Source organism: Anomaloglossus baeobatrachus, chromosome 8 (genome assembly GCF_048569485.1).
Source record: "Anomaloglossus baeobatrachus isolate aAnoBae1 chromosome 8, aAnoBae1.hap1, whole genome shotgun sequence".
Classification (NCBI taxonomy): Eukaryota; Metazoa; Chordata; class Amphibia; order Anura; family Aromobatidae; genus Anomaloglossus; species Anomaloglossus baeobatrachus.
The window spans coordinates 224,799,493-224,813,130 of NC_134360.1; the positions used below are offsets into that span (position 1 = coordinate 224,799,493).

At 46.7% G+C, this 13,638-nt stretch overlaps 1 protein-coding gene across 1 annotated transcript in view; it reads right to left on the minus strand.

Annotated features, from left to right (window-relative positions):
• Positions 1–13,638, minus strand: part of AK5 (adenylate kinase 5) — a 187,650-nt gene that overhangs the window by 54,199 nt on the left and 119,813 nt on the right. The window contains exon 7 of the mRNA XM_075320281.1: positions 10,848–10,938. Within this exon, the coding sequence (XP_075176396.1) occupies positions 10,848–10,938 (91 nt within the window). The remainder of the gene's footprint in view (positions 1–10,847; positions 10,939–13,638) is intronic.

The window sequence follows — 13,638 nt, forward strand, 5'->3', positions numbered from 1 at the left end:
GGGAGCACTGAAAGAACCTCGGTCCAGGCATCATTTTACACTTCTGGAGCGCTACAAGACCCGTGGCTTGGATCAGGCAGCTCAGCCCGAGTTCTCTACAGCTACCGGGGATTCCAGAGTCTGCGGAGAGTGCAGGAAACACCCGCAGCCCATTCCACATTACATCCACGAGATTGGAGGGACCCCGACCAAAAAGGACTCACAGTGGGAACACCGGCAGTGACCTCTGAATTATCCGGGATCGGCTGGGTCCCATCATGGCAGAGACCGGCACTCCAAGGGTTGCAACTGGACTGTGAGTAAAAGACCTTGAACCGTCCGCCCTTCATTGCCGGCGCCCCATGCTTCAGCACCAACAGCCACTACCGCCCCCAACATCCTCCCTGGGGCCTAGCTCTACCTGTGGGGAGCTGAACCATCCCGGCTGTGACACCATCCGCCCCAGAGGAAAGCATCCGCAGCGGCAGCCGATTCCTGCCCGCGTACCACAGGTGGAGTCACGAGACAACTACTACACCCAACATCCTAAACCCCTTCATCCTCATCATCCCTCTCCATCTTCCCTTTCTCCCTTTTTGTGGACACCTCGGGGTCACGAAACCGGGCAGGGCCACCCGTGATATCTTCTGACCCTCACCGGCCCAGTGACTAGTATTTCCCAAGACCCCATGGGGTGCTCCACATGTGCAGTAGATTCAATGGGGGTGAACGAACGCAGACTGAAGAACACTCCATTGCGCATGCGCGGGATTTGCCAGCTGTGATGTTGAGAGGAAGTGACAGGAAGGATAATGCAACACGGAGGTGGGGTTTCTTACAGGGAAGCAACTGCCCAGCAGCCGAAGCACAACGCCCGGTAGCCCGGTAGGCATATAGCAATCTAAAGTAATATTTGTGGAATAAGGCATCTACTATGAGGCATACAGGTAAGACTACTTTCACCATCCTATTACCTGTATGTCCATAGTAAGAGCTTAAAAGGGTCAAAGGGGGTAACATATTCCCTTTAAGACAGAATCTGCTACCTAAACCTTCTCAGGCTCCGGTGCCGCAGTCATCTACATGATATGTATTTGGCATAATTATTTTTATTTTTTTATTATTATTAATTATTATAGCGCCATTTATTCCATGGCACTTTACAAGTGAAAGAGGATATACGTACAAGAATCATTAACAGTACAAAACAGACTGGTACAGGAGGAGAGAGGACCCTGCCCGCGAGGGCTCACAGTCTACAGAGAATGGGCGATGGTACAATAGGTGAGGACAGAGTCGGTTACGCAGTGGTGTACTGGTCTGAGGGTTATTGTAGGTTGTAGGCTTGTTGGAAGAGGTGGGTCTTGAGGTTCCTCTTGAAGCTTTCCACGGTAGGGGAGAGTCTGATATGATGGGGTAGAGCATTCCAGAGTATGGGGGAGGCACGGGAGAAATCTTGTACGCGATTGTGGGAAGAGGAGATAAGAGAGGAGTAGAGAAAGGGATCTTGTGAGGATCTGAGGTTGCGTGCGGGTAGATACCGGGAGACTAGGTCATAGATGTAGGGAGGAGACAGGTTGTGGATGGCTTTGTATGTCATGGTTAATGTTTTGAACTGGAGTCGTTGGGCAATATATCTCCCCCTTTTTTAGTTCCATTCTGTATAATTAGTCCTGCGCTTTGGATAATTTCTAATTATCCTCCTCGCGCACACTCATTTCTCATGCAGTCGCTATTGGGAAGCTGATACTATTATCAAGTAACAATTAGCATCGTGTTTGACGGATTCAGACAAGCGGGAAAACTTATTAACATTTATCAGATGCCAACGAGGCAATCCTGTCTGCCCAACAAGGCGCAGCAAAAACCAGAGCAATAAAAGGTTATCTCCTCTACCATAATTATATCCTGCAATAAAACGCCTCACAACACGGGGAGAGAGTTCCAAGTGGTGGATATTCACATGCAAATGATACGTTACATCATTAATCAGATCCACGTGGTAAGAAAATCGACCTCCGGAGAGAAGGAACACGGGAAATACAAAATGATGCCCAAGTGCCACGAGTGCTGCAGATTACAACCCAGGGTCTTTGGGGCATCTCGTAATTTGGAGGCCTTGTTGGAGACTTTGAATTTGGCATTTAAAAGCTTTAATTGACACCCGTATTCATGACAAAGGATGCCTTTCTCATTAGACGCAGGGTTCACTAATGCTCCTTAAAGCTAAATCATTCTTGCAGCTCTACCGGTTCGCCCTTGAGGCGTAAAGCAGCGTATTCTGAATGGTTTCTTCTGCCCGACATCAGGTTGCTTTGTCTGATGAGAGTCTAATGGGTGTTCACAGGAGATTTTAGGGGATGGGAAGGGGTCAGGAAAGGGCGTAGAGGGGCAAGGCGTGAAAGGGGGAGAAATTTTAGGAAGCACATTCCACGTGCCACATCGTGTCAGCTCTTGGATCGCTAGCCATGAAAGGTAGCAGGTATAAGCTGGGCATGCTCTACGTCTCTTCCTCTACATATTTACATTTTCCTATGAAAAGGGCTGTGATGGAGACGGAAACACTAAAGAACAATGGTCCAGCTCCTAATTTTTTAATGGAGACCTTCTACTGCCTCTGGCTGTCTCAATAAATCCTTCACCCCAACCTCAATAACCAAGCCTTTCCCAAATTCCTAGGAACCCAAATTTATCCGTAATCAGGGATCACCCTCTCTAGTGCTACATATTGCCCGTAAGAGCAAAATATGGTGCCACGGACCACTCTGGTGACTGCAATACCAGGTATTGCGAAAGGAGACGATGGTGCTGTGTACAGTGCCTTGAGAAAGTATTCGGCCCCCTTGAAGTTTTCAACCTTTTCCCACATTTCAGGCGTCAAACATAAAGATAAAAAATTTAAATTTTATGGTGAAGAAATCAACAACAAGTGTGACACAATTGTGAAGTTAAACGAAATTTATTGCTTATTTTAAACTTTTTTTAAAAAAATAACCTGAAAATTGGGGAGTGCAATATTATTCGTCCCCTTTACTTTCAGTGCAGCAAACTCACTCCAGAAGTTCATTGAGGATTTCTGAATAATCAAATGTTGTCCCAAATGACTGATGATGATAAATATAAGCCTCCTGTGTGTAATCAAGTCTCCGTATAAATGCCCCTGCTCAGTGATAGTCTCAGTGTTCTGTTTAAAGCACAGAGAGCATCATGAAGACCAAGGAACACAACAGGCAGGTCCGTGATACTGTTGTGGAGAAGTTTAAAGCCGAATTTGGTTACAAAAAGATTTCCAAAACTTTAAACATCCCAAGAAGCACTGTGCAAGCGATCATATTGAAATGGAAGGAGTATCATACCACTGCAAATCTACCAAGACCCGGCCGTCCCTCAAAAATGTCATCTCAAACAAGGAGAAGACTGATCAGAGATGCAGCCAAGAGGCCCATGATCACTCTGGATGAACTGCAGAGATCTACAGCTGAGGAGGGAGAGTCTGTCCATAGGACAACAATCAGTCGTACACTGCACAAATCTGGCCTTTATGGAAGAGTGGCAAGGAGAAAGCCATTTCTCAAAGATATCCATAAAAAGTGTTGTTTAAAGTTTGCCACAAGCCACCTGGGAGGCACCAAACATGTGGAAGAAGGTGAAATGAAACCAAAATCGAACTTTTTGGGCACAATACCAAACGATATGTTTAGCTTAAAAGCAGCACAGCTCATCACCCTGAACACACCATCCCCACTGTCAAACATGGTGGTGGCAGCATCATGGTTTGCACCTGCTTTTCTTCAGCAGGGACAGGGAAGATGGTTAAAATTGATGGGAAGATGGATGGAGCCAAATACAGGACCATTCTTGAAGAAAACCTGTTGGAGTCTGCAAAAGACCTGAGACTGGGACGGAGATTTGTTTTCCAACAAGACAATGATCCCAAACATAAAGAAAAATCTACAATGGAATGGTTCACAAATAAACGTATCCAGGTGTTAGTATGGCCAAGTCACAGTCCAGACCTGAACCCAATCGAGAATCTGTGGAAACGCTCTCCATCCAACCTCACTCAGCTCCATCTGTTTGCAAAGGAAGAATGGGTGAGAATTTCAGTCTCTCAATATGCAAAACTACTAGAGACACACCCCAAGCGAGTTGCAGCTGTAATCGCAGCAAAAGGTGGCGCTACAAAGTATTAACTTAAAGGGGCCAAATAATATTGCACGCCCCAATTTTCAGTTTATTATGTTTTATAAAGTTTAAAATAAGCAATACATTTTCATAGTATCATAGTTTTTAAGGTTGAAGGGAGACTCTAAGTCCATCTAGTTCAACCCGTAGCCTAACATGTTGATCCAGAGGAAGGCAAAAAAAACCCCAATGTGGCAAACAAGTTCCAATGGGGAAAAAATTTCCTTCCTGACTCCACATCCGGCAATCAGACTAGTTCCCTGGATCAATACCCGGTCATAAAATCTAATATACATAACTGGTAATATTAAATTTTTCAAGAAAGGCGTCCAGGCTCTGCTTAAATGTTAGTAGTGAATCACTCATTACAACATCATGCGGCAGAGAGTTCCATAGTCTCACTGCTCGTACAGTAAAGAATCCTCGTCTGTGATTATGATTAAACCTTCTTTCCTCAAGCCGTAGCGGATGCCCCCATGTTCCAGTCGCAGGCCTAGGTGTAAAAAGATCTTTGGAAAGGTCTCTGTACTGTCCCCTCATATATTTATACATTGTGATTAGATCCCCCCTAAGCCTTCGTTTTTCCAAACTAAATAACCCCAAGTTTAATAACCTGTCTTGGTATTGCAGCCCACCCATTCCTCTAATAATCTTGGTGGCTCTTCTCTGCACCCTCTCCAGTTCAGCTATGTCCTTCTTATATATCGGTGACCAGAATTGTACACAGTATATAAGTGCGGTCGCACTAGTGACTTGTACAGGGGTAGAACTATATTTTTTTCATGAACACTTATACCTCTTTTAATACATCCCATTATTTTATTAGCCCTGGCAGCAGCTGCCTGACACTGGCCACTAAAGTGAAGTTTACCATCCACCCATACACCCAAGTCTTTTTCTGTGTCTGTTTTACCCAGTGTTCTACAATTAAGTACATAATCATAAATGTTATTTCCTCTACCCAAGTGCATGACCTTACATTTATCTACATTAAACTTCAATTGCCACTTCTCAGCCCAATCCCCCAATTTACATAAATCTCCCTGTAATATAAACTTATCCTCCTCTGTATTGATTACCCTGCAGAGTTTAGTATCATCTACAAATATTGAAATTCTACTCCGCATGCCCCCAACAAGGTCATTTATAAATATGTTGAAAAGAAGCGGGCCCAATAGTGACCCCTGGGGTACCCCACTATGAACTGAGACCCAGTCCGAGTACGTACCATTAATAACCACCCTTTGTTTCCTATCACTGAGCCAGTTTTTAACCCAGTTACACATATTTTCCCTTATCCCCATTATTTACCAACCTGTTGTGTGGCACCGTATCAAAAGCTTTTGAAAAGTCCATATATACAACATCCACTGCATTTCCCTGGTCCAGGCTTGAACTTACCTCTTCATAGAAGCTGATCAAATTAGTTTGACAGGATCGATCCCTCATAAACCCATGTTGATACTCTGTCATAAGGTTATTTTTCTTGAGATACTCCAGTATAGCATCTCTCAAGAAACCCTCAAGGATTTTACCAACCGTAGAGGTTAAACTTACCGGCCTATAATTTCCCGGCTCAGTTTTTGTCCCCTTTTTGAATATTGGCACCACATTAGCTATGCGCCAGTCCTGCGGTACCGACCCTGTTATTAAGGAATCTGAGAAGATTAAAAATAATGGTCTATCTATCACAGAACTCAATTCCTGTAGTACTCTGGGGTGTATGCCATCCGGGCCCGGAGATTTGTCAACCTTAGTGATTTCGAGGCTGCGGCGTACTTCCTGCTGGGTTAAGCAGGTAATATTCAAGGGTGAATTTATGGTATCACTGGTCATGTCATCTGCCATGGCATTTTCTTGTATAAAAACCGTAGAAAAAAAGTCCTTCAGCAGGTTGGCTTTACCCTCATCCCCTTCCACCATTTCACCAAGACTATTTTTAAGGGGGCCAACACTATCGCTTTTCAGTTTTTTACTGTTTATGTAGTTAAAGAATATTTTAGGATTATTTTTACTTTCTCTCGCAATGAGTCTCTCTGTCTCAAACTTAGCTAACTTAATTTGCTTTTTACCATATTTTGTTCAACTTCACAATTGTGTCCCAATTATTGTTGATTCTTCACCAGAACATTAACATTTTTTTATCTCTATGTTTGAAGCCTGAAATGTGGGAAAAGGTTGAAAAATTCAAGGGGGCCGAATACTTTCGCAAGGCACTGTAAATTTAAAAGTAACCTTTTTACCAATCTCAGGGAAGCCTTTCCTTCAATGTTAGCATCTTGTAATTTAAGAAATGTCTTTGTGCTTCTAGAGCTATACTATTCATATATGTGTTATTATTTAATGACCTGACCTCTGCTCAATGGGTCAATGATCTCTGGAAATTGAGGACATCCTTCTTCCAGACAGTGCCGGCTTCACTACCAACCGGGATTTACAGTCCATCAGGAAAATGAATCTCCGGTTCGTCTTTTACACACGTCGCTTTCTTCCAGGGTAACTTCTAGGGAATCATGAATTTCCTCAGATGACACGATGGACTCCGAGGATCCGGGGAGGTCATGTCGCTGCTGTTTTATTGACTTATAGCAGCTGTAATAAAGCTTCAGCTATGGATCACCATCATGAAATGACCACAATCGATATACGAGATATATGAGGTCAGCGCCAGGCGGGGGCACAGTCTGCGGAAAGCTCCAGGTTATGGAGCATCACAAAGTCATAGAGGTCCTCCACGTCCTCAGAGCCTGGTCTACTCATCTACCCCCGACCGGTATATTATATTCTGAAAGATCCTATAAATAAAATGAAGTGTTGTCTATTCTCCAAAACCAATTATTCTGCACCTTGTTGGGGATTTCTGGGTTGTTCGAGGGGGGTCGTCCTCTATTGGCAGGAATACAGAGCGGTTTTATAGAGCGTCTGGTGGACTCGTCCTGATTGGAATGACACAAGCAGCCACTGATGTGAATGGACACTGTGTAATGCTCCATTTCTCCACTGGAGGCGCTGCAGGGAAACTGAACGCTTACTACCAGGTTTCCCCGCAGCTGATCACTTGGTCAGAACAGAAACACTTTGTGATCAGCTCGTTATCAGAATACCTAATTATTGGGGATCCTCATTACCAGGGTTTTCTAGAAGTTTGGATTTCATAGGTTCAATCAAATAGTAGGGTTCAGACTGGTTAAAAGTAAATAAAACTAGCTACTTTTTTTTCTCTCTGGACAACCCCTTTAAGCTTCTTTAGAAGTTTACTGCCGATGATTTTTGGTGGTTAAAAGGATCCCTCTGCCCCCTATCCTAGATGCATGCTGGGAGTTGTAGTTTGGTGACACATGAGAGACCACACAGAGGATGATTTATTTACATACTTATATAATTGCCAGGGAAGGGTTAATCGAGTAATGTTCTGCTTAATTGTCGCTTTTCACGGTTGCTCCTAACGACCAGGGTTACAAAGATAATAATGAAGCATTTCGCCTTCTGTGTTGTATCTCCCATTGTTCATGTGATGCAGAAAGGAGCGTGCGGCTGACGGAGCCGGGAGATCAATGCCGCGACCTGGGGCACGTGACTCCAGCGGAAAACAGAACATTACCTGCACAACTTCACCTTCATACCAGATTACTCCACGAGCCTGAATGTGATCCAGATGCACTACAAGTCCCAGGCTCAGGTGGTAAGGATACAATGTATTTCTCATCATATGTATACAATAATAAGAGTATTTCTGACCAGAATTTGACTTGTATCTTGCATTTTTCACCCCTCTCCAGGCTCTGCCTCTAAGCTTCAGTTGTCTCGGAGCTGCTTTAGACCATCTGCACTGATGTCTCCATACACAGCGTATACGGACACAAGGGAGTCCTGCTCGCCTATCTCCAGGTAGCTCACATTTAGAAGCAGCAGCTGCAGAGAGGACATTATACAGCAGAACTGGGCAGTGTAGCTGTGCATGCGCAGGAACGCAATGGCGGCCTCTGTGTGGATGATGTAGGTCGCGTCATCCACACGGAGCTAGGAAGGAGGATGGCGATAGAAGGAAGAGAGGAGGCGCTGGACCGAGAGCAGTGACGCCATCGGACCGGACCGCCCCGCAGGTGAGTATAATAAAGGTGATTTTTACATTATACAGCGCGACCTGGGCTCTTATATACAGTTTTCTAGAATGCTGTATATAAGGGCTCACTGGTGCACAGCTTATAGTCACCAAATCTGGTGACAAGTTCCATTTTAGGGCATGTGCGCACGTTGCGTTTATTTTTGCGTTTCTGCAGCGTTTTAAGCTGCAGCGTCACATTGTCAAAATGCATGCGTTCTGCTTCCCAGCAAAGTCTATGAGAATCATGCAAAATCCGTGCGCACAAAGTTTTTTAAACGCAGCGTTTTGATTGTCAAAAATTTGACAAAATCTCTGCGTTTAGAAAAGCAGCATGTCAATTCTTTTGTCCGTTTTGGCAGCGTTCTACACCCATTGAAATCAATGAGTTGTAGAAAAACGCTGCCAAAATGTTAAGCAGTGAGTTTGCACTGCATTTTTGTTACGATCCGCATGTTTTTTTGACATAACAAAGGCAGATCTTTCGGTCTCTCTCTCTCTGTCCATGTCGGTCTCCCCCTCCCACTCCCTCTCTCATACTCACCGATCCACGATTACCGGCGCGGTGCTGCACGGCGTTCACACTGTGGCGGCTTTTCCTCTTTTGAAAATGCCGGCCGCTCATTAATCCATCTCGTATTCCCTGCTTCCCCCGCCCATCGGTGCCTATGATTGGTTGCAGTCAGACACGCCCTCACGCTGAGTGACAGCTGTCTCACTGCAGCCAATTACAGCCGCCGGTGGGCGTGTCTATATCAAGCAGTAAAAAAATAAATAAATAATAATAAAAAAAAAAAAACCGTGCGGTCCCCCCCAGTTTTGATACCAGCCAAGGTAAAGCCACACGGCTGAAGGCTGGTATTCTCAGGATGGGGAGCTCCATGTTATGGGGAGCCTCCCAGCCTAACAATATTAGCCAGCAGCCGCCCGGAATTGCCGCGTCCATTAGATGCGACAGTCCCGGGACTGTATCTGGCTCATCCCGAATTGCCCTGGTGTGGTGGCAATCAAGGTAATAAGGAGTTAATGGCAGCCCATAGCTGCCACTAAGTCTTAGGGTAATCATGGAAGGCGTCTCCCCGAGATACCTTCCATGATTAACCCGTAAGTTAAAGAAAATAAACACACACATCCAAAAAATCCTTTATTTGTAATGAAAGTCAAAAAACACCCTTTTTCACCACTTTATTAACCCCTAAAAACACCTCCAGGTCCGACGTAATCCACGCAAGGTCCCACGACACTTTCAGCTCTGCTACATCGGAAGCTGACAGGAGCGGCAGTACAACACCACCGCTCCTGTGAGCTCCATGCAGCAACTGAAGTGAGTTGCGCGATCAGCTGTGCTGTCACTGAGGTTACTCGCGGCCACCGCTCTCAGGTGGAGGACTGCAGCTGTGGCCACGAGTAACCTGAGTGAAAGCACAGCTGATCGCGCGGCTCACTGTAGTCACTCAGGGGATTTGCGATCACAGGTGAGTCCTTCACATGTGACCGCAAATCAAGCCGCGGCACACGCACAGAGCCGCGGGATCACAATGAAGTCGGATGAAGTTCATCTGAGTTCATTCTGATCGCGCGGCTCTGTGTCGCAGCCAGCCATGCTCTTTTTGACAGTGCGGTCCCACTCGGCTCTGCTGCAAGTCTATGGGGATGCTGCAGAGTCGAGTGGGACCGCACTGTCAAAAATGTGCATTCTGGAAGCATCCAGAACGCATGAATTAAGCAGGAATTCTGCAGTAATAATGCGTCTCAGAACGCAGCTTTTCGGCTGCGTTCTGAGACGCACATGCAGTGACTTACACGCTCCGGAATAGAACGCAACGTGCGCACATAGCCTAAGAGGTGTGGTCCTGAGCCGCTGCCTCCTGAGGCCATTTCCCTGCCCAGCACCAGCCTCTTAATAGGGAATAGACTCGTTTTGCAGAAACTACGGGCAGCATGGATCAGATACTGGCTGCGTGATTGAAGCTAGGTATGTTTTACTCTATAAAACACTGCTGGGAATTTGCTTTGAATGGCCAATCGAAGTCGGTGGCTCATACAACTAAGCCGAGAAGCTCCTGGGCCAGCTTTTCTCTGCCTGCCCCCATTGAATGACAGGTCTTTCCCTATATGAGCTCCCCCTACTGGTGATGGAGGGCAGCCAGAATTTTATCATTTATGTCTTCACTGGATTTTGCATTAAAAAAAAAAGACAGAATCCTGACTGCTATAAAAGATAATACAAAACAAAGTGCTTCTGGGCGGACAGTCACTTTACACTTCAAATTTATTTTCCAGACAATACTTTGCGTTCAGTGCACACACCGCACCTAGGTTACACTGCGTCTTTACTATTGCCCTGATTACTATGCAATTCACAAGTCCGTGCAGCACGGAGAGGCAGTGTGTTGTGCAGCAAATGAATGTTATTCCGCCATAAGGCACCAAACCTGACATTTTTTTCCCCGCCAACATCCCCCTCAAATAATAAGAAAACGGATCCATAATTATTGATTCATATTGTCATTTTACAGCAATTAACAAATCAATTAATTCTACATTTGCAGCAATAAATTAATCAATATGATTTACTCACCGGCTACAGGTTCCTTAGCTGGGAATAACTTATTGTCAACGGCCGCACTGATGTCGAAGAAGACCTCCTCCTCGTCCCTGTCCGCGTCAAACTGGAAAGAAGCAGAGAGAGGGAGAACATGACTGACAGCCGTTCTATGTCATAGTCACTCCGAGCACCAAGATTACATGGAGATATAGGGGGGACTGCATCTCTATTTGGGTTCTTTCAGCCGGGCCTGGTCCCAGGGAACAAGGGAGCACATCTGCATTTTGACCGCCCCATCGGAGGTTCCATCAACACATTTGTTGTATTTGGCAGTGCAGCATGCAGCCATTCTTACTGAACAACCAGAAACCCATTATAAATGAAAGGAGTTCAACGGTGTGGTCCAGAGCTGCACAGTCCCAAATGAGCATCTACTCCCAACAGGCCCCAGTGCTACATCTGGGAAGTCTGGGGAGAGACATGGGACAGAAGGGTCTGGAGGGAAGAGGAGGGGGACAGGGGAGTCTGGAGGGAAGAGGAGGGGGACAGGGGAGTCTGGAGGGAAGAGGAGGGGGACATGGGAGTCTGGAGGGAAGAGGAGGGGGGACAGGGAAGTCTGGGGAGAGGAATGGGACAGAAGAGTCTGGAGGGGGACAGGGGAGTCTGGAGGGAAAAGGAGGGGGACAGGGGAGTCTGGAGGGAAGAGGATGGGGACAGGGGAGTGTGGAGGGAAGAGGATGGGGACAGGGGAGTCTGGGGAGAGGAATGGGACAGAAGAGTCTGGAGGGAAAAGGAGGGGGACAGGGGAGTCTGGAGGGAAAAGGAGGGGGACAGGAGAGTCTGGAGGGAAGGGGATGGGGACAGGGGAGTCTGGAGGGAAGAGGATGGGGACAGGGGAGTCTGGAGGGAAGAGGATGGGGACAGGGGAGTCTGGAGGGAAGAGGAGGGGGATAGGGGAGTCTGGAGGGAAGAGGAGGGGGATAGGGGAGTCTGGAGGGAAGAGGAGGGGGGACATGGGAGTCTGGAGGGAAGAGGAGGGGGACAGGGGAGTCTGGAGGGAAGAGGAGGGGGACAGGGGAGTCTGGAGGGAAGAGGAGGGGGACAGGGGAGTCTGGAGGGAAGAGGAGAGGGACAGGACAGGGGAATCTGGAAGTGGACCGACGAATCTGGAGGGAAGAGGAGGTGAAAGGGGAGTCAGGAGGGAAGAGGAGGGGGACAGGGGAGTCTGGAGGGAAGAGGAGGGGACAGGACACGGGAATCTGGAAGTGGACCGACGAGTCTGGAGGGAAGAGGAGGTGAAAGGGGAGTCAGGGGGGAAGAGGAGGGGGACAGGGGTGTCTGGCGGGAAGAGGAGGGGACAGGACAGGGGAATCTGGAAGAGGACCGATGATTCTGGAGGGAAGACGAGGTGAAAGGGGAGTCTGGAGGGAAGGAGAGGAGGAGTCTGGAGGGGGATAGGTGAGTCTGGAAGAGGACAAGGGAGGGGGAGAGGGGAGTCTGCAGGGGGACATGGGAGTCTGGAGGGAGACAAGAGAGTCTGGAGGAGGAGAGGGGAGACTGGAGAGAAGAGGAGTGGAGAGGGGAGTCTGGAAGGGACGAGGACAGGGACACAGGAGTCTGGAGGGGGAAACGGGAGTCTGGGAGAGGTGGAGGGGGACAGGCGAGTCTGGAGGAGGAGGACAGAGATAGCTGTTGCCCCATACGTCTGATGTGTATGGGGGCGTTAGGGTTTCCTTCATTTCAATGTCTGGGGCAATCAGCACATAAATCACTTTCCTAATTCTTGGACATTACACCAAATCTACAGGAAATTACAATAGTCCTAAACATGCACCTTTGGCCATGAGGAACATAAAAGATCTGCTTTAAATCTGCCATATCGACCCTTATACATATAAGAGCTATGGAAACAGCCTTGGTTTGTGGCGTACGGTGCACATTGAAGCCTGGCAGAAGTCATGTCTATGAAGCGCAGGAGCTTCAGACTCATCCACCCCCATTATCTGACAAACACTTGACTGACAATGTAAAAGCTTTGGATTACTTCTGCAGCCATTGCTCCATCAAGTTAACATGTCGGGAAGTAGAAAGCTGCAATATTCTTCAGATCACACGATGCTCCAAATGTGAAAGCAAAGTCACTGAAACAAGTATCAAAAGAGGCCGAAATACAAGAAAGAAGAGTAACAGCGGATGAGAAGAGTAATCTTAAAGGAAAGAAAGTCATTGATGGTAATTACAGAAATAGCACCTCTCATATTTGTGGGCTGCATCTGGTACAGCCGCCCCATTGTCTGCTGCAATACCCGACACGGCCACAGATAAGAGAGGCGCAGCTTCTGCAGCAAGTGACCAATCTGTTTCTTATTTCATTCAACCCTTTTAAACAACCAGTTTGGATCCAACACATCCCCAAATTATATGCGCAACTAAATGTTCATTATTGCCAGTTTTTAAACTTTTCTCTTCCTTGTCACTTGCTATAAATATGTAATTATTTTTTAAAAACTGGTGTAAACTCTGCTGTTTTCCAGAATCTGATGCTGTGTTTCTTTTGTTCCAGCGGGTCTCCGGTCATGAGATATGGCCTCTTCTTATCTGAATATAATTCTAATCCATTTAGCCAACAGGGTGTGATCATCAAGAAGAGATGAAGATAACGCCCACTTGGCTAACATTATTACATACACACACACTGAGGAGGAGGCAATGTCTCAGGAATGGAGGAACAAAAATAGAACTGTGCCTCTAATGCCCCCCAGGGTGGCCTGCCCCTAGACGTCTACAACATCGGTGCCCTCGGGGTGCCCGCCACCAAGATGCA